The following is a 27229-nucleotide window of genomic DNA, read 5'->3' as shown; positions in this document are numbered from 1 at the left end:
CTTCATGCTCTGAAAAATAATGTAGAGCATTGCACTAATCCAACACAGGCATCACACAAAGCAGAAACTTAGCCGTAAAGGAATACTATCGATACCCAAGTGTTTTAAAATTACAGTGTGCAAATAATGTCTAAGTAGCTGTGTAAACATTTTCCTACTTTTCATGTTAAATATCAGAGGCAAAAGCTGTAATTTATTGAGGGTAGGATTTAGCTATATTGGGACAAATCAATTGCAGAAGGGGTGTCTGCTTCAATGCACAGCCAGAGTTGCATATCGGACTACAGAAAGCAAATGTCAAACATATCAAACTCTGAAAGCAAAAACTGTATGAAAAGCTGTGACAATTAGTTACATTTCCTCTGCTCTCTTCAGCCACGTCAGTCAGAAACACAGGACACAGAAGCTGCAGCTGTTCTCTCTGTCACATGCAGAGTTACACATAGAGTTAACTTATCAAGTGTGAGGGGAATTTCCCCTCTCCTCATGGCTCAGTCAGCCGTCAGTTTTGGCGTCAGTAAAGTTTGAATGTATTTTGATAACAGTAAACAAAGAACTTGCTACTAAAATGTATACACCAGTACTTAGCAGCACTTCCCAAACAATTCCTGTGTCAATTGAAAAAAATATGTGAATCGATAGTATTCCTTTAAAGGACACCTGACCCGGATCTAACTTTTAAAATGAGCTCAGAGGTATGTTTGCAACCAAGGTACAAACCTCTGTGTGCTCGGATCGGTTGGTTTCTGTGAAAGTCAACCTTTGAAACAGGAAGTGGAAGAGGTTACCCTGCGGTTCGCCCCTGAGATTAGCCCCTACCAATCTCACCCATTGCCAGCCTCTTACAGGCCCCTTGCCCGTCTCCTTGCTGCTCTCTTGATTGTGAATGGAGAGAATGAGAGCGCAAATTGCATGAAACAGGGAGCGTTGACCTGGAAGTTCTTCCAGGGTTGGCACAATTTGAAAGATGGAGGAGACATGTTTATGATGTGAGCCACAATGAATGGGATCCACAGAGAGAGGAAAATAGATAGCAGGGAGTAAGTATTCTATTCATATCTTTACTGTCACAGTTCGGGTTTGGGTCAGGTTTGCGTTAAGCTTTAAATTAGAAGTCATCTATGTGAAACTGAGCAAATTCTCATATCAACTTACCAAGAATGAGTTGATCCAAATTGCCATAAATTGGGTTATTTTCGATACACTGATCATAACTGTAGATTAAGAAATGTGTTATTCATAAAATGAATTGCCATATGGAACACTCACAGTACATAAAAATGCATCTAGTCACAAAGTCTCATTCTTATGTATAGAAATGTTCCTTTCTACATCCTCTTGTATAACCTACAAAAAATATGTTTGTGCTTATTGTAAAATAATGATTATGGCTACACATATCAGAAAACCTGCATGCAATACATTCACAGAATAATTTCCCTGTGGGTACACACACAGGGCAATAAGTCACACAGAAGCAGGCATGAATGTATTTGCATATGTGAGACTACCTTCACGGTATGTACTGTTAGCAGTAGTCAAGACATTTTTGAGAAACACTGCATTTCAGATTCAGAATTTCACATGTAGTTCATTTTAATTTAAACCAAGAACCATCCTCATAATATTACATCAATCATATAACTTCCAGAGTTCACTAAAATAGAACCTATGATAGTGTCCATTGTATGCAGTCTTACCAAACATACTCCCTACACTGCACAGGAAAAAACTATTTGTAGCTGGAAAGAGTTGGTTGTTCTTTTATCAGTACTTTCTGGTATATGAGTATAGGAGTACAACTGCGGTAGTAACATAGCTATATCCATGTCCCCCACCTGACCATACACCAACCTCTGTTTTGGAGCAGGCATGATGTTGGGCACTGGGCATGGTTGTCCCCACAGAAATTATGCCCTAACCACTAAAGCTGGGAATACACACATTGATTTTTCCAGGCCAATTCATTTACAGTGATCAAAACTGCTGGTTATATCAATCCCCTTACAATCGAGCCACATTGATCGTAAGAGAATTCAGAGGGGGTCAATGGCCCATAGCGTTGCACTGTATCTAACACTTCCGTGTATGGAGGGATTCTGGCAAACAGATCAATCCCTCCCTGGTCTGACTCTGAAGAGACAGGGATTGAACTGTTTGCCTTATTGTTTGGCAATACAACAGTGCATGGCCAGCTTTACAATACTGCATTGCAATCAGATGGGCAGGAACAGTGATATGTGTGTTATGGCCTCATCTCCTGCCCACTTACATGACAATATACCATCCCCTGCTCCAATGCATAAGTTAACATAGGTGAGGCCATAGCTAAACTTCTCCTGCACCAGAAAGTATGTAATACCCATCTCAAGACACAGATCTCAAAACACCATTAACATGGCTTAGTGATCACAGTGTTCAAATGTTAACTTTTTGAATGAAAGGATATTTCCTCAGCTACAAATATTGAGATTCTGATGACATGAACAGAAGCATGCCATTTCTTTGGTGAATTGCCAGGCTTTGTGGGTGTGACAGCTGCAGAAAAAAGGAACCCAGCCTAGTTACATACCCATGTCTATCTCATCATGTCACATGTCACCTTGTGTATCCATTAATACAGTGCATCCTCTATTACATGTGGAATTGTCAATCTGAAATGCAGTGTTTACTAAGTTTGTCCTCAACCCTTGCTAATAGTGCATATTGTGAAGGTAACTAATGTTTTATGAAGGCAAATAGGTTTCTTCAACATTGTGATTTCGTGAACGTGGTGTCCTGTTTGTGTTGAAGTGTACCTGTGAGGAGAAAAAAAAAGAGGCAAAATTTAGATACTTACTTCAGCAGTAGGAAGCCTCCAGATACTCCAGGGGCTTCCCCATCCTCCTCACTCCCACGGATCTAGTGCTGGGACCCTCCAAACAAATTCGACAAAGGCTTTTCAAATATGTTAACACGGCTATGATCCTGTCTGCAATGCCAGCCTGCACAGTAGCATGAGGCTGCTTGTGCGAGGCTTTCCCCCCCCCCCCCCTCCGAGCTCCTGCACAGACACGGGACTCCTTTGTGCCTTTGCAGTGCGGCCGTGCTCGTACACAGACGGGTGCACAGCCGTGAAGAAAAAAAAGGTCCTGGCAAGCAGCGTTGGGCAGCAGGAGGGTTGGAGAAGCCTTTAGATCATCCAGTGGCTTCTCTCTAGGTAAGTGTCTAACCTTTGCCTTGTTTTGTTACAGGTTTCCTTCAAATAATTTTACAGACATCTAAAATACTATGTTTCTCCTCAAAACCTTGGAAGTCCAGTACTAGTTACGTGACTCTTACAAGGTGTGACACAGACACCAGTAAACACACTTTACCAGTGGTGTAGCTTAGGAACTGTGGGCCCCAGTGTGAGTTATATATTGTTCTGTCTCAAGCCTGTGGCGCACCAAAATCTGCCAAGGACAGCTGCAATGTCAGAGGGGTGTAGGTTGGAGAGGAGAAGAGTCTTAATGGTTACAACTAATCAAAGGACCGTCCATCTAGAGGTGATCATTATCAGCATAGCCCCAATAAAGAACTAATAAAGCAGTTGAAGGACCCCCAGTGGCCCTCTGGTCCAGGGGCCCTGGTGCAGTTGCTACCATTGCATACCCTTTTACTATGACTCACACTTTACAATAAAGATCTAGAAGCTCTGGGTTTTCATTGCTTGGCTTCATGTTCTCCATTCTATGTTGGAATGTTGTGACGGGTAGGTAGGACAGTTTCTTGGCTAAATTGCTCCCAGGGTGAGCGTGTAAAAATTGTGCCTTTTTAATTAGCAGGGAGAAAAAACAGCAATTTAGGATGCTTATACAGGAGACTGAGCTTTTCAGGTCAAACCTGAACATTAAAACACCAACACTACATAGAAGAAAAGAGACCATGTAAGATATTTTCTGTTCATTATCAGGAATGAATGGCAGGAAGCCCTAATAAGTTTTAAAATGAAATGGTAAAAAATTGCAAATAAAATCTCCGTGAAAGTGAAACCGGTACTACGTCTGTACAGTGAGTACAGGACAACCTGACACCTAAATCATAAAACACTATAATGTCTTTCCCCTGGCCAGTGGAATTTGCAGTTTATTATGTATTTTGGCTTTGGATTCAGTGACTTGGACCTTCTGCACAACCTGTTAAATAACGTCACTTTTCTGTCACTTTGGTTACTGCCTTTAGGCACTTCTGTGAAGATCAAATACCAGCTAGCCTTAGCACCTCAGCTGCCCATTTACTACACAATATATTCACATCAAGAGGACTATTTCCCAGCATACCTCCAGCTACATACCTTATGGTACACTGGCTGTAATATTTCATTTCTTTTCCTGTAAAAGAGAAGTAAACGGTTGAAAATAAACTACTAGTGTGTCAGAGGACACATCGTTCTGTAATGATCAACATGATATTTTGTATTATTATAGTTTGTTACCAACGGCTACTTTATTACCGTTTAACTATATCATGATAACGTGACTTTCCCTATCACCATAGAGCAACACACTACAAAATACAGATTTCAACAACCACCCTCCCCCCCCTCCCTCCCCCACTTCCCCCAGCATTTGTCAGGAGGATTTTTTTCTACCCTTTTTCCAAGCAATAAAATAATTTGGATGGCTTTATGATGCCTTTTAATGCAATAGGAAGGAATGCTTCCTGACTGAAAAAAAAGTGTAAGGCTCTAATGATTACCTGTCTAATGCTCATTATACGTAACACTGTTGGTTCTAATGCCCCATACGGGGGTTAGACAGATATTGACGAGTGTTGTACTTTTCCTTGTTTTGCCTTTCAAAGTAAAGATTGTTAAAAAAAAAAAATCACTTTTAGGTGCAACCTGGTGTCATGTCATTTTTGAATGTTTGGGCTATACTTAGATTTTTATGCCTGTGGGCACCTGAGGAACACCTTAAAGGACACCCGAAGTGAAAATAGACTGATGAGATAAACAATTGTATCTATCCTCCTTCTCCTAGAAATGACTTAAGATATCCCACAGTTTTATTTTATATTTAAATCCAATTTGTAAGTTTTTACTGTTTCATTGTTTCTGCTCAATGACACATTCATTGAAGTATGCCAGAGCTAAAATCTATGAACTAATGACCCTTTCTATCTGTTTCCTGCTCTCAGAAGCGCTTTTCTGCTAGGAAAATGTTTTATGGTTGTAATTCGTTATCAGTGAGGGTTACTCTGTAGTCCCAACCCGGTCCTGACCCAGACAGAAACTGTCACTTACATACCTGATGCTTAACTCTTTCAGGCAGAGAAAGAAAAAAAGGAACACAGCATAGTCATCAGTGTGCTTGGTACTGTACATACACATGTCTACATTATCTCATCATGTCACCTTGGGTTTTCTTTTAAAATCCACTAATACGTGCCATGCCACAAGGCAAACCACATTTACATCAACTTAGAATTATTAGTATCTCATTGACCACTCCTGTTAGTCAGTGTACGGTCTCCCCCAAACACAGTTAGACCACTTTCCCACGGGAGGCTGAAGGGGGTAAATACACCACCTGTCAACTGCTTCTGTATACTGACCAGGTGCTAGCATTTGGAAGGTGCCCCATATCCCCACCCCCATGGAGTCACATCTGAATCTGGCCATGGTCAGTCATGGGTGCTCAGACGTGCCTGTTAAAAAAATAGACTATGCTCACCGTTTGGCTCATTCATGTCCAGCAGCCTCCCCATCTCCTGCAGCAAACCTGGACTGCTGTGGTCCTTGAATACCTAGTGACCTATTGATGCTACTGGGAGGACAGATGTATGTGGTGCAAATGTGAAGGGCAGTTGCAGTGAGAAGGAAAATCCAAAGGAAAAAGTTGGAAAGGGTTGTTGGCAGTCCTCAGTAAAGTCTATAAAGCAATACTTTATCAATGCTGCTCTAAATCCGTCCAAAGTTTTGAGATGTTCTGTCCCTCTATTTCAAGGTATAAAGCAAAGAATAGACACATCTGTGCCCTCTCAAATGCAACATTCACAAAATTCAGCTCTGTTATTTGAATTCATCATGTCCCATAGTGTACTGTGTATATTTCTGAGTCAGAGTATCCAGTGTATCTAAGGTGACCCAGGTATTGCTAGTGTTGGCCAAATGTAACCAAATATTTTCCCCAGTGAAAGCTTGTAAATATGTTTTAACATAACTATTAGTATTTTTGTTTAAAAAAAACAAAAACAAAAAAACACTTACCCTTTTTATGTTTTTTAGCAAAGTGTACGATGTTAATAGTCAACAAAGACATGAAAGCCACAGACAGGATCACTAATGGCACCTGGTATTCAATGCATTTTACATTACTAGCAGGAGTATCTGTAGATAGAATGTGACAAAGGTGTGTCAGATACATCGCTTATATATACTGTGCATTGTGAACATGGGAAAAAAAAATCTTTAAATCAGTTTGAGGTCATAGAAAGATAGAGAGCAACTAAATATGGTATCATGTTTTATTAACTAATTTTTTGGTTATAAAAAAAACACGCCCTCAAGGCCCTTAAAGGGAACCTGAAGCGAGTAAAATAATTTAAAATAAACACATGCCGTAGCTGCAAATGAATATTACATACTAACCTTACTGTCATTTCCTCTCAGAAGCTCACCATTTTCTTCTTTTAGTGATCCTTTCCAGTTCTGATAACATTTTGTCAGAACTGAAATATACCAGTTGCTGTCAGTTATATATCAGCAGCTGTCAGTTACAACTGAATGTGCAAGGTAATGTCTATGTTTCCCTATGGCTCAAGTGGGTGATATTACAGTTTAACAGTGTGCTGACCAGGAAGCGGTTATGGGGTAATGGCCATTTTTAAAATGGAGGACGGAGAATTCCATTGATCACAGTGGACAAATGGGACGTAGGAGAGGAGAAAGAGATTGAGAAGTAGACTACACAGGAGGTAAGTATGACCTGTGTATGGTTATTTTGACTTTTTATTTTCAGTTCAGTGTCTATTTAAAGGGAAGGTCCAAGCAAAAAAAAAAAAATGAGTTTCACTTACCTGGGGCTTCTACTAGCCCCATGTAGCCATCCTGTGCCCTCGTAGTCACTCACTGCTGCTCCAGTCCCCCGCTGGCAGCTTTCTGACCTCGGAGGTCAGGGCCACATTGCATACATTTTTACGCATTCCAGCTAGTGCAGGAACAAAAATGTACGTGTTGCACCACTAACGCGTAAAAATGTATGTGTTAATGTTCCTGCACTAGCGGGAATGTGTAAAAATGTACGCAATTCGGCCCTGACCTCCGAGGTCAGAAAGCTGCCAGCGGGGGACTGGAGCAGCAGTGAGTGACTACGAGGGCACAGGATGGCTGCATGGGGCTGGTAGAAGCCCCAGGTAAGTGAAACTCATTTTTTTTTTTTTGCTTGGACCTTCCCTTTAAGGTTTTTAAAGCTTAAAGAAACCAAAAGAGTTTTAAGGCCTGTTTTTTTTATCATCTATTACCATGTTTTCCTTCCATGTGAAGCAGTAGGATTTAAATATTGCTGTGCTGCTAGTGGTGTAACTAAGGAACCTTTCCAGAGTAAGAGACAAGGGGCCATATGCAATTCGAGGAGATAAGAAGCTGAAAACATGCGAGCTTCTTATCACCTCACATCGCTCAGGATTTACCGGCAAATTCAATTGCCAGTTTCACCTAAGCGATGTCCTTGCATAAAGGAGCATAACTCAGGCAAAAACTAGGTATTCGCCGAGCGATGCTCCTGTGTGGCCAGCGATGTGGAGTGAGGCATTTGTGCCGTGGAGCTGTCCTTCAGCACCACAACACTGCTGCCTCGCTCCCGGGAAGATGCGCGCGCATCGTCGCAAAAGCCAGCGCATCGTTGCAAGGCTCATACCGCCGCCCGTCGCCTTCTGCCGCTCGTCGCTACCGCGGGACCTTCAGAAGATACATACCTCCATCGTTCCCGTCTCACCGCATGTCCCACGCCGCTCCTCCGCTCATCTCTGTGACTGTGAGTATTCTTGGAGCCGGCAAAGCATCTTTGAGTCTCCCGCCGGGGCTCCCCATTCGTCCACTAGGTGGCCCAATGAGAATCATCCTGATTCTAATTGGACCAATGAGAATCAGGATGATTCTCATTGGGCCACCTAGTGGACGAATGGGGAGCCCCGGCGGGATACTCAAAGATGCTTTGCCGGCTCCAAGAATACTCACAGTCACAGAGATGAGCGGAGGAGCGGCGTGGGACATGCGGCGAGACGGGAACGATGGAGGTATGTTTTTTTGTTACATTTTAAATAGGTAAGGAGTCAAAGCTGACTCCTTTACCTATTTAAATCACTGGCATCTGGGGTTTCCTTAGTAAAGGAGGCTCCCAGATGCCAAAATCAGCCCGCTGACAGCAGCGATAGGTCTTTTCGCCTGCTCAGAGCAGGTGAAAAGTTAGCACCTATCTTCCTGGGGGGTGCAAAATGCAATTGCATAGGGGGAAAGGAACTTGCTGGGCGATTATATCGCCCAAGCGAGTTCTTTTCCGCCCTGGGGGGTGTTAAATGCAATTGCATTAGGCGACCTTGCTGACGCCTAATTTAAGAACTCGCCAGCACTTAGCGCTGGCGAGTTTGGTAATTGCATAGGGCCCAAGGGCCCATATGCAATTAACTTTTCCTCATGAGTTTTCTCCCAGGTGATATGTTCAAACCTTGTCAATAAAATGCATTTTCAACCACCAGCAAACAAGAAAATACTCAAATAATTTTGATAGTACTTTTTAATTTATTTTTTGGTACTTTTTCAATTGCAAAGTGCTGAAAAGTTAATTTAATAGAAGATTAAAAAAATATTTCCTAGGATGGGATGGGCTCAATCCAATTCACTTTTTCTCCTTAGTTTTCTCATAGTAGATACTTTTTTGTAAAGCAATTTTTATTGGGGGGCAGAGATAGAAACAAGATAAAGTTATTGTTTATACAAAATGTCACACACATTTGTGAAACAGATCCCAATTTTTTTTATAAATTCGTAAACAATATAGATGTACAGGTGCAGCCATCCAATGATATACAATTGTAATGGGAAAGTTCATGACGCTCTACCCCCAACCATCATACCAATCGGTGCAGGATCAGGCAAGCCAGACCATAGCAGACCATAGCAGGACAAATGTAGAAAGGAAGATCCGCAGAACACAACAGGTTGAGGTAAAAAAGGCTGATGAGTTTATTCGAAAAAATCCACAGACAGTGCAATCATTTTTTTTACATCTTTTATCTAGTACTTTTGATGTTATTATTGTATTTTTTGTATTGCAAATGCTGGGATGTATGTCTCTTTAAGGGGCAGCTTGTGTGTTTCCAGGGGTGGAATCTTCTCTCCCCCGGCCACATATAAACTCCCTCCTGTACAGGTTCACTTTTAACTACGACTAAGGGCAGATGGTAGGCCCGATACGCGTCAGTTGATCCTGTGATTTTATTGCACTGTCTGTGGATTTTTTCGAATAAACTCATCAGCCTTTTTTACCTCAACCTGTTGTGTTCTGCGGATCTTCCTTTCTACATTTGATATACAATTGTACATAGATAACATCAGAGATTGCACCAAATATATAATAAGTAAACGTAAACATATGGTAGGGTTCAGGTCCGTCAAGGTACATTTACCCGTAACCATACACAGAACATATAGTTGGTTTGCAAACCAAGTAACCATCAGATACAGTTCCCTAAAGAAGAAAAAGAACATAAAATAGAACCAAACTATATACACCCATGCTGCTCCTAGGAGAAACTCCTCTCACTTCTCCTCCCATCCCCAGGACACACCCTCCAATAAGAATTTTAGCATCATAATGGAAGCTACAGAATGAATTTAAATTTCCAGTCTCCCCAGATACCTCCCTATTTTTTGTGTTAAATACAAAGTGTTATTCTATAGAGAAGTCATAATGGCTACAATCTGTTCACTCGAGCATTCCATCTCTATATATGCCCTCCAAGTCTTGAAAAACTTCTTTACAGAATTCTTCTTCTCACTTTCTATATGTAAGTTTTCCATATGCGTCAAATAGCCAAGCCTTTCCTTAAGCATATCTTTAGTGGGAACTACAGGCGACAACCACTGCCGAAGAATGAACTTCTTGGTTGCTAGGAGTACTAAATGTTCAAACTGAGTGAGTGATTTAGTTTGGTCCCCTTCTAAATAATCAGAGCTATGAAATAGGCAAATAAACATATTACAGTCCCTCCCATGGCCCTGTACCACCTGAGTTAAATCAAGAGACAACCTCCACACTTATTGAACAGCAGGGCAGGACCAAAACATATGGTTGAGGTCTGGTTCAATCGACGGGCATTTAGGACAACCGGTTACTTCCCTCGTGGCTTCAGTATGAGTGTAGGGACCCTTAATTGGAATGCAAGCTCCGTGGATATTTTTTAGTTGCATCTTCCTCCAATCTGCACTCACAATGCTACTACGCGTCGCCTTCCAAGCCTCAAGAATACAATTATTATTATTATTATTTTTATTTAGTATTTATATCTTGGTCTTCGTCTATAGAGACTCCCTCCAAGGTAGGGGAGGTTAGACCCTTCCTCCTAGCTGACTGCCTATCCCTGATAAAGTAGAAAATACATGATAGGTATTGTTTGTTTCCCAGTCCCGCCAGCAGGCCCTCAAAGCCCTGTATCTTTGGGAACTTACCATGATTCCCTAGTACTGAAGTGCAGAAACTCTGTATTTGGTTATAATAAAAGGCTTATGATGTCAGAAAGGCGTACTGTGCCATGGCCTCGGATTGAGTTTTTAAGGACCCATCCACTCGTAATAAGTGAGATTAATGAGTTCCACCATGCTCCGCACAGATTTGATAAGCTGCATGTAAGCAGTTGCATGGCAAAAAAACTCGGATTACCTACTGTGACGAACGGTTGCGTGGCCGAAGACGCGTCCTTGAACCGCCCGTGAAGAACATGCGAATGCAATCGATTCTCTGCATCGATTGCGATTAAGATCGATAGAATCTGGTTGGTTGTGTAGGAGCATCTGCAGTCAATCTGGGCTCTCTCTTTTCTCAGCAGAGAGATAGCATTAGCTCAACTGCAGCATGGCTCTTTTGATGTGCTAATGACCAGGAACAAACTCTGGTGTTCAAGAGACTAGTGTGTATTTTTAATTACCTGGGGACATAGGATGCTGCACTCTGGCAGAACTTCAGATAGGTGTCAACTGCTCATCCATTTGGTGAGCCAGCAAAGGAAACTTCCCCCACAGCAGGAGGTCTATTCAAAACCTGCTTTCCCACAGACTCCATGGAGGGCAGATCTGAATGCATGTGTTGGATGATTTCTTGTCGGTATATGGAGACCGTGTATCGCACAGCTATGAAATTCACATAGTCTTATTAGTTAAAGTCTGCCCAACGTGCTGATATAACATTCATGGCAATATCTCGTCCAGTTATTGCGGTATGAATCTTCTCAGGAACCTGACCCGCTGCCCTAGTCACGTCTGATATCATATTAATCTGTATTTTCCTACAAGTATGAATCTGCTATCCACCTAAATATGACATGTATCGTTTATGAGTTACGGCATTTTATAAGTTTAAGCCTAAATCTCTCCCCAAGGACTTGAACTGTGGTTGGTTGGTAATTCAGAGGAGGCAGGCACGGCCACACCCCTGAGCTATCAAAAGCACATTGCCAGCAGGCAGACCTCAGTCCTCCAAATTCCATCTGTATGAGAGCCTGTCTGCTGCTAGCCAGAGGACACGTGGTTAGCGGCCATCTTGTTTGGACTTTGCTCTGGAACTGAATTGAAACTAAGAACTTTATGATTTTCCCAGAAAGGACATCTATTCATGAATTAAGTATTTTCTCCCTTTTATTTTCATACTGTTATCATTTGTCTCCATAATTGTTGATTTTAACAATTTTCTGTATATATTAATTATTTATATTGCATTAATAAACCGACGCTATCGTCAGTTGTTTGTTCAGCTACCCTATTATTCAGCCATACAGAAACTGAACCCAGACTTCTGGAGAGATGCTACTTTTGTTGCTAGCTAGACAGAATAGAGTGTGTTTAACCGTTTTTATTTGTAGATCTACGCTCAGCCAGTCAGTGAGTTCCTCTGTCTCAGAAAACAGAGGTGGTGGCAGTTATACCCTGAAATAGTGTGTAATTCGTAATTACCGTAACCCACAGGCTCCCTTCTGGTCGGTTTGCTGCCAAAACTCCAGTGGTTTCTGCGCACTGATCGCGACCACAGCTTGCATGGTCTGTGTGCTGAAACCGATTGGAAGGCATTTGCGGTCTGGCCACGAGGGGCCCTGTGACACCTACCAAAGGCGCTCTAGGAGATAAAGGACCAGTCAGGTTAAACAGCTTCCGAGTATCCCTCCAGGTTATTATAGTATTATTATTATTGTTATTGATTTATAAAGCGCCAACATATTCCGTGGCACTGTACAAAGTAAGAAACAAGTATCTCGCAGAACAATATTATGCTTAATAAAAAGAGAAGCTAGGACACTTTGTGTATAAAATACCTCCTAGCGACCAAGGAGCAGCCATATCCACTTCCAAAGAGCAATTAGAATAAAAGAATGTACCCCCTAACCAATCTTGGGCATGACGAAATAAAGAGGCTAAATTGTACCCCTGCACATCAGGGAAATTAAAGTCCAGCATCTCCTTTGATTTCTTCAGCTTAGCATAATAGATACTTTTTCATCTTTTGTTTAAAAAAACTTTAGCACTCTGCAACTGTAAAAGTACCCAAACATTTGGTGAAAGGGTACTTTGCAAAGTGTTTTCTTGTTTGCTGGTGGCTTAAAATGCATTCTATTTCTAGTGAGAAAATATCACCTAAGAGAAAACTCAGGAGAAAAAGTGAATTAGATCTGGCCCAATGGCTTCAATCCACCAAGAAGTGGTAAAAAATAAAGGGTCGGTAAAATACAGCATTATTTTTATAAGTTCACAAAAATGTTCACACATGTGGTAACAGTTCAGTTATTTATCAAAAACTGCATGACAATTCACAAAGATTTTCCCCTCATGCATTATTTCTTTGGGTATTTTGAGGAATTATGCTGTATTTTATTTGGTACTTGATGGATTATTGCAGTGCAGGGAAGATGGAAGGAAAATCTGTTTCAGATAGCATTTTTATTATACTGACAAGTCAAATGAAAGTCGAGTAAAAAGATTCACGAATTACAACAAATGTTGCTCATGTACCATAACGCTTTCGTGTTTCACACATAAACATCACTAAAAACAAATGAAGGGTCACATCACTCAATACAGGTTGCACTGCCATTGCTTTGGGGCTTATTTATAGCACTAGATTTTAGGTGTGTGTGTACATTATTACATTGCTTATGCACAAGCACTTTCTTTAATTGCTTAAAAGCCATATACACTGTTATTGTGTCATTGCACTTTGATATTTATTAATCTTTGTAATTATGAGCCACTCTATGACCCAGGTCATACTCCTGTAAGAGCTTTACTAGCCCAAGCTGGAGAAGTCTGTCGGCTGATCATTATTATTATAACACCCATCATCCTGTTTGGTATAGGACTTTATGGCCCTTGCATTGTTTTTAATAGTTTTTTAAAGTGTACCAGAGATGACATGTGACATGATGAGATAGACATGTTTATATACAGTGGCAAGCATACGGACACTTATCCTGTGCTCCATTTCTTTTTTTCCCTGCCTGAAAGCGTTTATAATTAGCTCAGGAACTGGCAGTTTTTCTCCAGTCAGTACCCAGTGGGCTCACTGATAACAAATTACAGCTATAAAACACTTTCCTAAGCCGATACCTGAGCTTTTTACTGTGAGGGAACAGATAAAAAGGTCAATAGTTGATGTATTTTCACTCTGGGACTCTTAAGACACTGTAGTTGACCAGAGACTATAAAACATGAATCTGCTTTGTAAATGTTTATACGTAAAATAAAACCTTGAGATATCTAAAATGGTCATTTTAAAGCCGCATCTACACGAGTAGATGCGGCCGCGATGCTCCTTATCAATCGAGCCGCTGATGCGGCTCGATTGATAAGATCCGACAGGACGGATCTCCGCACCGCCGATTCCCTGCTCGATCCCCGCGAGGGGACAATGGCAGGGAATCGTGCGGGAGATAAGCGGCGCCGGCGGGGACGAGCGGGCACGAGCGGGGAATCGAATGCCGCGAGCGGGGACGCGGCGGGCACGCTCGGGGACGCGCAAGAGGCCTCCGATCGCCACAACATCTCCCAAACATCTCCCCGTGTAGACGGGGCTTTAGGATTAGAAGGGCAGGTCCAATTGTTTATCTCATTAGTTTATTTTTATCTCTGGTTTACTTTAACCCTTTCTGGACCAGCACCCTCTGCCCCCTTAAAGAGGATCTGTAGCGTCAAAACGTCCCCTGGGGGGTACTCACCTCGGGTGGGGGAAGCCTCCGGATCCTAATGAGGCTTCCCACGCCGTCCACCGGCCCTCAGGGGTCTCGCTGCAGCCCTCCGTGCAAGATGACGTCAATATTTACCTTCCCGGCTCCTGCGCAGGCGCTCTGACGGCTGTCGGCTCCGAAGTTGGCGGAAATACCCGATCGCCGTCGGGTCTGCTCTACTGCGCAGGCGCAAGTTTCTGGCGCCTGCGCAGTAGAGCGGACCCGACTGAGATCGGGTATTTCCGTCTACTATGGAGCCGAAAGCAGCCACAGCGCCCCCGCTGGAGCCAGCAAAGGTAAATATTGAATTTACAGTCGGGTCTGTAGCCGGCTGTTCGGAGGGCTGCAGCGAGACCCCCGTGGGACAGAGGACGGCGTGGGAAGCCTCATTAGGATCCGGAGGCTTCCCCCACCCAAGGTGAGTACCCCCCAGGGGATGTTTCTGATGTTACAGAGTCTCTTTAAGGACCAGAGGGTGCTGGTCCAGCAAACCGCCGCTTCCCGACGAATCGCCGCAAGTTACCGTCGCTCCCGCACCGTACACGCCGCTCTGTCCCCGCCACAGGCTGCTCTCTCTGCCGTCGCTATGACGGCAGAGCGCTGTGCGCCGGTCAGGAGCCGCTTTCATTGGCTCCTAACCCTGTCATTCCATGTAAGCCAATGGGAACGGCTTACAGGAATGACAGGGCCAGGAGCCAATGAAAACGGCTCCTGCCCGGCTCACAGTGCTCTGCCGTCATAGAGGCGGCAGGGCAGCTGATTGCGGCGGGGGCAGAGCGGACCGAGCGAAGCGGACAGGCTGGGGCGCGCGGTCAATGGGACGTAGAGTTTACGTCCGGTCAGGACCGCAGTGCCTCCTGCCTGACGTAGATTTGTACTCGCTGGGTCCGCAGGTAGTTAAGGTTTGAATAATTCGCATTTTGGCTATGATCAATAAAATTACGTACTTTTTGAATATACATGCATTAGATTGTGGCTCGCAAGGGCAGGGTCCTCCTCCTAATGTTTACTGTTTTTGTAACAATATTTGTGCTGCTTGGAACTCTGCTGTACATTTGTTAGTTGTATCTATGTTCCCCTTGTCGTCTTATTGTGCTTTGTAAAGCGCTGCGGAATATGTTGACACTATATAAATAAAAAATAATAATAATAATAAATTGGTTCAGCTTGATTCATTTCAGGTGATTTAGGATATGACAGGGAAGGTGTTCAGATGCTAAGTTTTTACTGCAGTGACGGGGCGGAGGTCTGGAATGTCTTGTGAGCAAATAATAGAGGTGAGGGGTTGAAAGAAGGCATCGGGTGAATGCTCAAGGTGGTGGGTGTGGAACAGCAGCGTATACTGTGTATAAAGGAAATTGAGCCTAGATAACAGGGAGCTGCTGACAATGATCATTCTTATCATCAGACAAGTAATGATGGTGCCCCTTCAGCAAACAGCGCTCCAGGAGGCTTCCTGGAATGGCTGTGCTAAAAAACTTACCTTAGTACAGATGGCAGTTTTGCAGTTTTGCAGTAAAGCTAGAAGACCACAGAAAGTATATGGATGTTACCTGATCTGACTGATATTGTCAGGTTGCATGACCCCCCTCCCTGCCGCTGTGCCCGCTACCCCCCTTCTTGGCTGCTACCCCCGCCAGCTCGGTGGACCCCCACCCACGGCCAGGCGGGCGCCGCCCCTCTCCCCCCCCCACTTCCGCTGCCTGAGGAACCTGCCTCACCCTGCCTCATGGGCGGCCTGAGGCTGCAAGCCACTGACCCCACTGACAACCACAAAGCATGTCAGAAAATGAAGTACGTTAATGTGACTACATCTCTCGACATGCAATGTGGCAGCCTGGAGCTCACGAATCCACCAGAGGCTTGAAGCTATGGTCACTGCTTGGGGAAGATGGTGAACCCCTTATGGATGGGGGGCTAGAGAAGCAGAGATGTAATGTCTATCCCTCCAAGCCCTGCCCCACCAACAGCACACTCTGTCACAAACCTCCCCTATAAGCACTCTAAGGATGCATTCATACTGCATGTGATGCAGGCTTGGTACTTCTGCTGACTGTTGGTGTGTAGTGCTGTGGCCCCAATCATTACAAGTGAATGGAACCATCCGACTCCACAGCTTCCAAACATTATAGATGGCACCTCACTGCTCTACCCTCAGTGTGAATGACTCTGTGTTAGTAGAGCAGATTCTAAACCAGCAATGGTGGGGAAGCAGCAGTGCAGAACACTGTAGGCAGTGTGAACGTGCCCTGTTGTTTATTGCAACACCTTTAAACGGAAATGTATATCTTGAGGAAATTATGTAGGTCATGGCTGATTATTCCCTTCTAAAAAAATAAAACAATCATAGTGTTCCTTGGAGTCTCTGAGCTGAAAGTTGTATGCATATTGCGTACAATGGAGTCAGAACATCTGATCTGCATTCTTGCTCTAGACCAAAGGCTCAGAATATTTTAAAGACAGAACATGATGACTAGATTTTTTTAGAAGTGCTTTAGAAATGCAGCCTTCATGTCTCCCTCAGCAAAGGTTTCCATTAAGATATTTGAAGCAACGCTCTTCGTTATCTCAGACGTTGCTTTTTTCTTCTTCTTTTTGGATGCACAATTTTCAGAGACTTTGTATGTTCGTGACCTCAACTATCCCTCTGGTTATTTTGTATAATTTTAGGATTGTATTTTCTATATACTACTTTGCATATCCTATTGTTTACTCAATTTAAATTTACTCTTCACTTCAGTACCCCACTGATATGACTGTAGTGAAGCTTCACCTAGTATGTACTATTTATCTTCACTTTCAATAAAGATTTGATAGTTTGATAGCAAAAGATATTTGAAGCAGGTGTTATTTAAGTGTAAACATCTGTTTGCACTATGTTACAGGGTAGTGCGCATCATTTGTAAATGTTCCAAGAAGCCATTGGCAAAAAATTGTCCATTGTTTGCACCGGACCAGCTATTGTTACATGTAAAATATGTGTTCTGATAAAAGCTGGATTCACATACATTTTTGTGCTCTAAGGAAAACAGCCCCAATGTGTGTAACAATGTTTGGTCTCCGAGTGCTCCCAAAAACAGGCAGCTTAGTACTGCACATGCTCGAGCATGCACTTGCGCATGTGCAATATTGAGCTCACCAACATGGGCTGCAACTGAATGACTCATCACCTCATATGCACCGCTTATATAGCTCAAATACACACTCAGCAATCAGACAGATGCAAAACATATGCATAACTAAATACTTACCATGCAAAACAGGATAGCACACTGGGTGCTGCTAGCCTGGTAGTTACAGAATTATGGAAACAAAATTAGGGGTAGAAGGCTGCGCATCCCTGACCCAATACTGTACAATTGAATGGTTAATCGCTATGGCGCACACCGCCCCCCCTGGACTGAAATGTACGCCCGCATCCAAACAATGCAATACTGGTCTATGGAGAAATTTGAGCTTCCGTCATAGTTTTGCATGCATAAATATAATATACTGGACATCTGCACCAACGTTGAGGTAAATCTCCAGAGCAGATGTCCTAACACTAACTAACCTAAGTTAAAAGCAAATGTCTTTACCCTGGGAGCAGCTACGCTAAAATGTGTAACTTACATTCAATACAGACAGCAAAAAACAAAGCAAGCGCTCACCAACATGGGCTGCAACTCAATGACTCATCACCTCATATGCACCGCTTATATAGCTCAAATACACACTCAGCAATCAGACAGATGCAAAACATATGCATAACTAAATACTTACCATGCAAAACAGGATAGCACACTGGGTGCTGCTAGCCTGGTAGTTACAGAATTATGGAAACAAAATAAAGGTAGAAGGCTGCGCATCCCTGACCCAATACTGTACAATTGAATGGTTAATCGCTATGGCGCACACCGCCCCCTCTGGACTGAAATGTACGCCCGCATCCAAACAATGCAATACTGGTCTATGGAGAAATTACCTTTATTTTGTTTCCATAATTCTGTAACTACCAGGCTAGCAGCACCCAGTGTGCTATCCTGTTTTGCATGGTAAGTATGTAGTTATGCATTTTTTTTGCATCTGTCTGATTGCTGAGTGTGTATTTGAGCTATATAAGCGGTGCATATGAGGTGATGAGTCATTTAGTTGCAGCCCATGTTGGTGAACGCTTGCTTTGTTTTTTGCTGTCTGTATTGAATGTAAGTTACACATTTTAGCGTAGCTGCTCCCAGGGTAAAGACATTTGCTTTTAACTTAGGTTAGTTAGTGTTAGGACATCTGCTCTGGAGATTTACCTCAACGTTGGTGCAGATGTCCAGTATATTATATTTTTGCATGCAAAACTATGATGGAAGCTAAAATTTCTCCATAGACCAGTATTGCATTGTTTGGATGCGGGCGTACATTTCAGTCCAGGGGGGGGCGGTGTGCGCCATAGCGATTAACCATTCAATTGTACAGTATTGGGTCAGGGATGAGCAGCCTTCTACCTTTATTTTGTTCCCATAATTCTGTAACTACCAGGCTAGCAGCACCCATTGTGTTATCCTGTTTTGCATGGTAAGTATTTAGTTATGCATATGTTTTGCATCTGTCTGATTGCTGAGTGTGTATTTGAGCTATATAAGCGGTGCATATGAGTTGATGAGTCATTCAGTTGCAGCCCATGTTGGTGAGCGCTTGCTTTGTTTTTTGCTGTCTGTATTGAATGTAAGTTACACATTTTAGCGTAGCTGCTCCCAGGGTAAAGACATTTGCTTTTAACTTAGGTTAGTTAGTGTTAGGACATCTGCTCTGGAGATTTACCTCATCGTTGGTGCAGATGTCCAGTATATTATATTTATATTTTTGCATGCAAAACTATGATGGAAGCTAAAATTTCTCCATAGACCAGTATTGCATTGTTTGGATGCGGGCGTACATTTCAGTCCAGGGGGGGGGCGGTGTGCGCCATAGCGATTAACCATTCAATTGTACAGTATTGGGTCAGGGATGCGCAGCCTTCTACCTTTATTTTGTTTGCAATATTGAGCTACTTATCTTCAGGAGCATTCGAGGAAACAAGTGCTTCCGAGGGCTTCTGGATGTGGCATAACTTCACCAGGGGACAGGGCTGGAAGGGAGGGGCAAAGAGGGGACAAGGAAAAGCAAAGAGGGGACAAGGAAAGCTCAATAGGATCCAGAGCCTTCCCTCTCCATAGGTAAGCATTTGACATTTTTTTCTCTGCACTACATATTTGCTGTAAACCTCACTGCAACTGATTCTGTGTAAATCAGCCCTTATAGACTTTCACTCTGATCTGGAGGCACATAGATCACACTGTCCTGATGTTGATTGCTAATGTCACAGTGTGCTCCGATTCAATCTATTTTTCCAAAACGCATGTGTCAAGGACACTGATTTTACAATGTCAGTTGCGGTGGTCTGCTTCCACTAGTGCATTTCGATTCTCTACGTTACTGAAAAGTCCTGCTTGCTGTGTTTTAGTCCATTTGCCTTAGCATTTTCATCCAATGTAATTGAATAAGATTTGCAAATGCACTACAAATAAAGCATAGGATCACACGGGAAAAAGCGCAAAGGCTTGCGATTTGCATGTCTGTGCAATCTTCATTGCTTGTAAATCTGGACATACACATATAAATCTCCACTTAATGTTTCTAAATAATTGATTCCTCTCTGAAAAGAATCATTTCAAAAAGATTTGATTCCTATCATACTCGGCGCATCAATTTTCATTAGAGTGTAGCAGGGAATATATTTAAAATTGATTGAATTGCAGTGTTGCTCGATGCAGTGCAACACTATGGGCCATTGATCTACCGCTGTTTCTGCCCTGCCCTTGATTGACCTAGATTATCCATCATGCTCGATCGATACTTTCTAACAATATTTTTTGGTCAAAAGAGATCTGGATTTGATTAGCCTGACATTTTTGGGAATAGATTACCATTTGAGGTGATTGAATCTGCAGGGAATTGAATGGGAAAATCATTGTGTGTATGGGCAGTGGACACATTAAGGGTTGAAAATCTTAAAGTGAACCTGAGGTAAAAAGAAGCTGATGAGATAAACAGTTGTATCCATCCTCTTACTCTTAAGTAGATTTATTGTCTTATTGCCTCCCAGAGCTAAAATATGTGAACTATTCACCTTTTTAAATTTAAGTAGTTTTATTGAAACATTTATTAATATAACAATACAAAATCAGTGAATGAACATCAACATTCCAAATAAACATACATTTACACAGTATATATGTCTACCCAGTAAGACAACAAGGTGACCTCAGGGTATTTAGAAAATGTAAACGAGCAGCCCGACAGTCAAGGACTTCTTTTGTCAGGGCTCCGCATAACTAAATGAATAACCAGGTAGCTCATACCCAGGAGGGCCTGTTAGGTCCAGTACTCAGGGCCTCCGATATAAAATTAGGGGATATATTCCTTAATAGGTAAAAATGAACGATCCACAATTGAACGATTGACCTTTTTATCTATTCCCTGTACTCAGAAGGTGTTCTCTCCCAGGACAGAGTTTTATAGCTGTAATTCCTTATCAGTGAGGGTTACCGTTATAGTTCACCTTGGTCCCAACTACTAGAAACTGTCACTTGCATAACTGAGAGCCAGTTTCTACTAGGTGCTGTGTTAATTTCCGAATCATATGGGAACCTGTGCTATTGTGAAGCTGCAGCTGAATCACTACAGGTGTACCATGGTCAGCAATAGGGATTCGGATGCCTGCTGTGGCATGCCTATTGTCAAGCCTATTGTCTGAATTGGTGGCGTTTCCCATCTGGCTTGCATGCAGGGAAACGCTAAGCATTTGGATATAGTGGAAATGGGCCCTGAATGTTAACAGGCAGAAAAAAAGGAACACAGCCTAGTTCATTGTATGCTTGGCACTGTACATACACATGTCTAGCTCATCATGTCACATGATTTAACTGTCTCACTGACATCTACTACTGCTCTTTAGGTTCATTTAGCTCCCATGTAGAGTTATCATGAGCTATTAAACTTCTCATCTCTTCCTGTCTATCAGGAATGTTTATCACAGGCAGCCACACAAGGGAGAATCCTGCTGTGGTCTGATGTCACCTGACTACAGGCTTATTTATACCACTGATTTCTTCAACAATAGAATAAAAGAATAATAGAGAAAGTGAACACAGGCAAGCTCTCAGAAGGATTAGTACTACATATACACACATTTATCTCTTCATTCCTATCTGTCACTTCAGGTACACATTAAAGCAGAAATTAATTTTATGGTCTAATGCAAATAGAAATTGCCCTCTATTTTCTTAACAATGAGAAATACATTAACATTTACTCTGGCACTCCAGTTTCCTCCTACATCCCAAAATCACACTGGAAGGTTAATTGTTAAATTCCTCCCCTCCTCCCTTTCACCCAAAAAAGGACCTATACTATGTGAGGAATATTTGCTAATGTTGGGACAAAAATGGTGGACCCCTTTGATGGGCAGTTAGTGGTATGAATTATTCAATGTAATCTGTTAAGTGCTGCAGAAAATGTCAGCTCTGTATAAATGCATAATGTAACTTAATGACCTACTTTACAAAGCTCCTTTTGGAGATTTTAATCTTGTGTGCTACTGAATGATCTGACTTTTCATTAACAGTCACCTTATTTTCATAAAACTGATTTTACTGCATTGAAATGAGCTGACTGCTTATACAAGGCTAGATTGCAAGATGAAATGTGTTACTGTTTAAAAAAGGGAGGCTATATCTATAACCATGTTCAACTCACACCTTTACTATGGGCTATATCTGCAGGGAGGCTTGGAAGGAAAAAAAACACCCAGGGCCATATGCAATTCACTTTTTCCCCTGAGTTTTCTTCTAGGTGATATAAGGTGATTATATTCAGCAAGCAAGAAAATACTCAGAATAATTTTGATAGTACTTTTTCACCTACTTTTGGTATTTTTTTGATTGCAAAATGCTGAATTTTTTTTTTAAATACAAGATGAAAAATTATCTCCTAGGAGAAAACTCTGGAGAAAAAGTGAATTGCATATGGGCCCCAGCATTCCTAGTGATAGCACCAGAAGCGTAACTACAGGGGAGCAGCCCCCCTGCAGAGGGGCCAGAGCTGTAAGGGGGCCCCAACTACAACACCACTTCCTCAGATGAAGGGGTCCATGCTTCAGATCAGGTGTTTTTGGAGCTACATTTGTAATGGGTGTGAAGGTTATGATGTCCACACTTGTTTTATGACCATTGTAAGATGGGCCCCCAGGATGCGAGGGTCATCAGGGGCAGGCAAGGGAACGGGTGTGAACATTGAGGGGGGCACTAAAGTTTTCCTGGGAGCCCCATGGTTTGTAGCTATGCACCTGGATGGCACTTTCTTACTTGTAAAAAATCAGTTTTCTACTAGAGCACACATGGAACTTTGGGTAAAAGAAGTGCATAATTATGGACTACGTTTAGCCACCACATTGATCTATCTCATCATGATTAGTTCTAGATACTTAATGTAGTATGGAAGAAGGACTGGAGCCTTGAAGAGAGCTCATGCGCACAAGTAAAAGGAGGAAAGGGAAATTCCATTATCATTATAAAATTGCCTTACATCAGTGCTACACTTATCTTTTTGTAACTAAATGTCAAAAAATTATCTCTCCGTTTCAATATGCATCCAGTCAAAAAATTCCAAAACTGATTTTTCATATTACACTTTGTGACAAAAACAGGATTCTGTTTGAAATACAGGTTCCCAATAAACTCCCAGCTGCTGCAAAAGTGCTTTGTCAGTACAAAGCCATGGTTACTCATTTTCAGCACCTGCACTAATACATCATATCTTCCCATTATAGCTTCACTTGCTATGGTCACAAAACAGTAATAGAATGATATGGCAGGCACAGGTTACAAAGTGAAACACATTTACGGTTTTCATGTAAGCAACAGATGCAGAGGAGGCCCCAATCAGAAACCTGATACAATAGAGGGATATTTTAAGATGTTCCTTTAGCCGTCGATTAAATGGAATTCATGACAATGCAAGGGATAATTTTAATACTAGCCTGAAAACCTATGGCCACCAGGGCCAGATTTCTGGAAAGGCCACAAAGGCCCAGGTCTTGGGAAGCTTCAGCCAGAGAGGGCACCTGGATATGAAAGAGGAGTCGCTACATATGAAAGAGGATGTTTAAAGGGTACGTTAGAAAAAAAAGAACCCAAGCTCTACATTAGGTGTATTAGCGTTATACACCTGAGGAAGGATTTTTATCCGTAACATGTAGTGTTTGTTCGATTAATACACAGCAAGTTTTGCAGAGCCAGTGGTGTGCCGTCTCTTCTTTGTTTTGATGCCACACGAGCTGTATGAGCAATCCAGCTGAGGAAAGGCACCGGCAAGTGTTCAGGTAACCCGAGACTTGATAACCGTATTACCATACACCAGTCTTTTGCACCAAGCTCTACATACCTGGGGCTTCCTCCAGCCCCGGGCAGCCAGTTAAGGCCTGCATAGCCTGGCGAGGTCGGCATGTGCAACGGAAGGGATCCCTGGACACCGGAACTGTGGCGAAGGACAGATAAGCTGTGAGGGACTGGAGAAAGCCCCAGGTAAGTAGATGGTGTTTTATTTTTTTCCTGGGACGTATTTGTAAAAATGGGGAGCAACGCATGAAAAGGATGAGCTTTTCATGAAAGAAAGGGGCTGCACGGGGCATGGGGCGCCCTGCAGCACAAAAAAGGGAGTCACAACATACTTGGCCTAGAGGCACAAATAATATAAGTATGTTGGCCACAAATGAGTATTCAGTTGGCCACGGACTACTAATGATAAACGGAGGCTTTTACCTACTTTCAGATGTTCAAATATTTGTTAGACCACTGACCACCAAAGGTAAAAGGACAATGTTTTTGTTAAATGTTTAGTAGTCCACTGACCACCAGTGGTAAAAGGCCAATATCATTTTGTTACATGTTTAGTAGACTGCTGACCAACAATGTTAAAATACAGCAAGACAATTTTTGCAATCAAGCCATGGCCCACTCATTTTATTGGGGACAGTGTTGTTTATTTTTGTTTAGTCTCTTTTTACTTTTCATTTTTGGGTCCAGTCAAGATTTTGATCTCTATACCTGTGATATCTAGTAACTCCTCTCTGCAATCAAACACTGTGTTAGCATAAAATGTGCCTGTTTGTGGAATTTTGTAGTAGGAAAACAGAGGCGCCAGCAGAATAAAAGTGGATAAAACCTTTAAAATTTGCTAGGAGGAAGTGGTGGACTTACCTCCATAAAGCAGACACGAAAGACTGTCTGAAAAGTAGCAATCACATTTATTATATAGTACCCCAAAAGTGCAACGTTTCGTATGCCAAGCCCGCTTCATCAGGCAATAAACGTGAAGACAAAACAGAATTTCAGCAATAGCAGGTGTAGCGCCTACTGTTTGTGGGATTGTAGTTTGACCTAATTTTCTGAAACACAGTTTTGCTCTTTTCGAATAAAATAAATACTTTGTGTTAGCTAGGCACATGATAACTCCGCAGTTATGTTGTACAGTACTTTTTATTAATATGACATGATTACCGGTATACTAATACGTTTTAACTTGCTATATCTAAAAATGCAGATTGTGAAGACTGCATTTTGTGCTTAAGACGACACAGTGATCTACAGTAGATAAAGCAAAGAAGAAAACTGTCACAGTGCTGGTAGTTACCATCTGTCTAGTAACAAAAAAGATGCTTAACACAATTTCAAAAACTATAATAAGCATGAGGGTGGTTCTGTTAAACTACAAATGTACATTAGCATCAGATTGCAGTCCTTAGCTCGGCCTTTCTCAACCTTTTTACCCCGGAGGAACCCTGCAAATAACTTTTGGATCTCACGTGACCCCTGCAAACAATGTTTTGGTCTCGAGGAACCCCTGCATTTATTTTTCTAGAGGCATGGTCTTTAAAAGTGGGTGAGGCTGTTAATTTCACTACCTCCTATTACACTGCCACTCATTCTACTGTGCTCATTATTATTCTGACCCCCAAGTTAGTGCTTCTTTTTACAGTACCTCCTATTATAAGGTGCTCTATTATACTTCCCTTACAATGGGGTACCCCCTGCAGAGTCCTCAAAGAATCCTGGTTGAGTAAGCCTGCCTAAACTGTTTGTGCAATGACAACTGGTAACAGTACAATTTCTTCTAAGCAACAGCCATTATAGTAGTTCTTAAGGCAATTCTACACATTAAAGGAATACTTAAGTCTAGAAAAAAAAATGACATTTACTCACCTGGGGCATCCCTCAGCCCCCCGAAGCTGGATGGTGCCCTCGCAGCCCCGCTCCGATCGTCCTGTCCCCGCCGGTGGCTACTTCCGGTTCGGCGACAGCCGCCGACAGGCTGGGAACGCGGCTGATTTTCCGCGTTCCCAGCCGCTGCTATCACTCTCTATGCTGCTATAGCGTATATATATACGCTATAGCAGCATAGAGGGTGATAGCAGCGGCTGGGAACGCGGAAAATCAGCCGCGTTCCCAGCCTGTCGGCGGCTGTCGCCGAACCGAAAGTAGCCACCGGCGGGGACAGGACGATCGGAGCGGGGCTGCGAGGGCACCATCCAGCTTCGGGGGGCTGAGGGATGCCCCAGGTGAGTAAATGTCATTATTTTTTTTTCTAGACTTAAGTATTCCTTTAAAGGCTGGTAAACCACAAACCGTACTTCAGATTCCATGTCCAATCAAGAAAAAAATCAGATTGGCCATAAAAATATAAAGCCTACTGACTGTCATCAACTGATCCAAGCCCAAAATCAATCACTTTTTCATTGAAAGCATATCGGGACATGCTGGAAATTATCAATTGAAATACTGACTATTGTTTCATGTGTATGTCCGATTCATTTTCAGTCAATATCCATTTGGAAAAATGACCAGAAATCTGATCGTAATTTAAAAAAAAAATTGCATACATGGGTATGCTAGCTAACTTCTATATGCGATTGGTCTCCATTCTGAATATCATTCTGTTTCTCAATCAGAAATAAAATCGGAAGTAAAATTGCATGGTGTGTACCGGCCTTAAGTGATGAGCAATCTAATGAAAAATCAGTTGGAGAGAAAGCAACCATTTTGCCACCTGATATCACTTGCGTTTGAGCAGATTTTAGCAGACCGCTGTTAAATAAATAAGTAAAGCCTCTACCACTGATAGTTTTGTACTGATCAAGGCAGTCAAAATAAATATTTTAAGAGTGCTCAAAACCTCAGAAAATTAAAAGAAATACCAAATCACTAACAAGAATAAAGAACTATGATTTGTTTTTGTATTAGTATGACTTACCTGTCATCCTCATAAGCTGTTCCACAATGAATTTAATGTGTAGTACGGCTCTCTTTGTTTTGCATTTTTCAGAGATAGGTTATGTGTAAAGTTATCTGGTGCAGATCACTTTTGATGCACAATTCTCAGACAGGAAGTGAGGTACACAAAGTCAGCAACTCAACCCTTTTATGTACCATACACTGAAAATCACGGGCTTTGTTTAGAAATGTCCATGAAGTTTAGCTATGAGGAAAGAAGGTGAAGATTAAAAATTAGTAAATCACTTTACCGGATTCAGTTAGAATTGTTGTAATTTGCATACGACATCTTTGAATGTTTGGATGTTCAGACCATAGAGCTTTTATTTCATTCTGGCATCATTCAGCAGGTTTTCCCATTTTGCTTTGCAGAGTCTTACGTATGGTCATGCTCTTTCTTACAACCTGTGGAGAGGTTGTTTTACCAGTTATAACCTCAATTT

The 27229-nt window shown here is 42.2% G+C and overlaps 1 protein-coding gene across 2 annotated transcripts in view; it reads right to left on the bottom strand.

The window, feature by feature from the left end:
* TRAT1 (T cell receptor associated transmembrane adaptor 1) overlaps positions 1-26858 on the bottom strand; it is a 44434-nt gene extending 17576 nt beyond the window's left edge. The window contains exons 1-4 of one of the 2 annotated variants that reach the window (XM_068265326.1): positions 26767-26858; positions 6233-6352; positions 4316-4352; positions 1156-1214 (exon numbers count right to left, since the gene is read on the bottom strand). In XM_068265326.1, the coding sequence (XP_068121427.1) occupies positions 1156-1214; positions 4316-4352; positions 6233-6352; positions 26767-26779 (229 nt within the window). In that variant the 5' untranslated portion in view covers positions 26780-26858. The remainder of the gene's footprint in view (positions 1-1155; positions 1215-4315; positions 4353-6232; positions 6353-26766) is intronic. The other variant, XM_068265327.1, reaches the window with a different exon arrangement.
* Between the last annotated feature and the right edge of the window lie 371 nt (positions 26859-27229).

Source organism: Hyperolius riggenbachi, chromosome 2, assembly GCF_040937935.1.
Source record: "Hyperolius riggenbachi isolate aHypRig1 chromosome 2, aHypRig1.pri, whole genome shotgun sequence".
Lineage (NCBI taxonomy): Eukaryota > Metazoa > Chordata > Amphibia > Anura > Hyperoliidae > Hyperolius > Hyperolius riggenbachi.
Note: the sequence above shows the minus strand (reverse complement) of the source record. Positions and strands in the feature narration are given on the sequence as shown.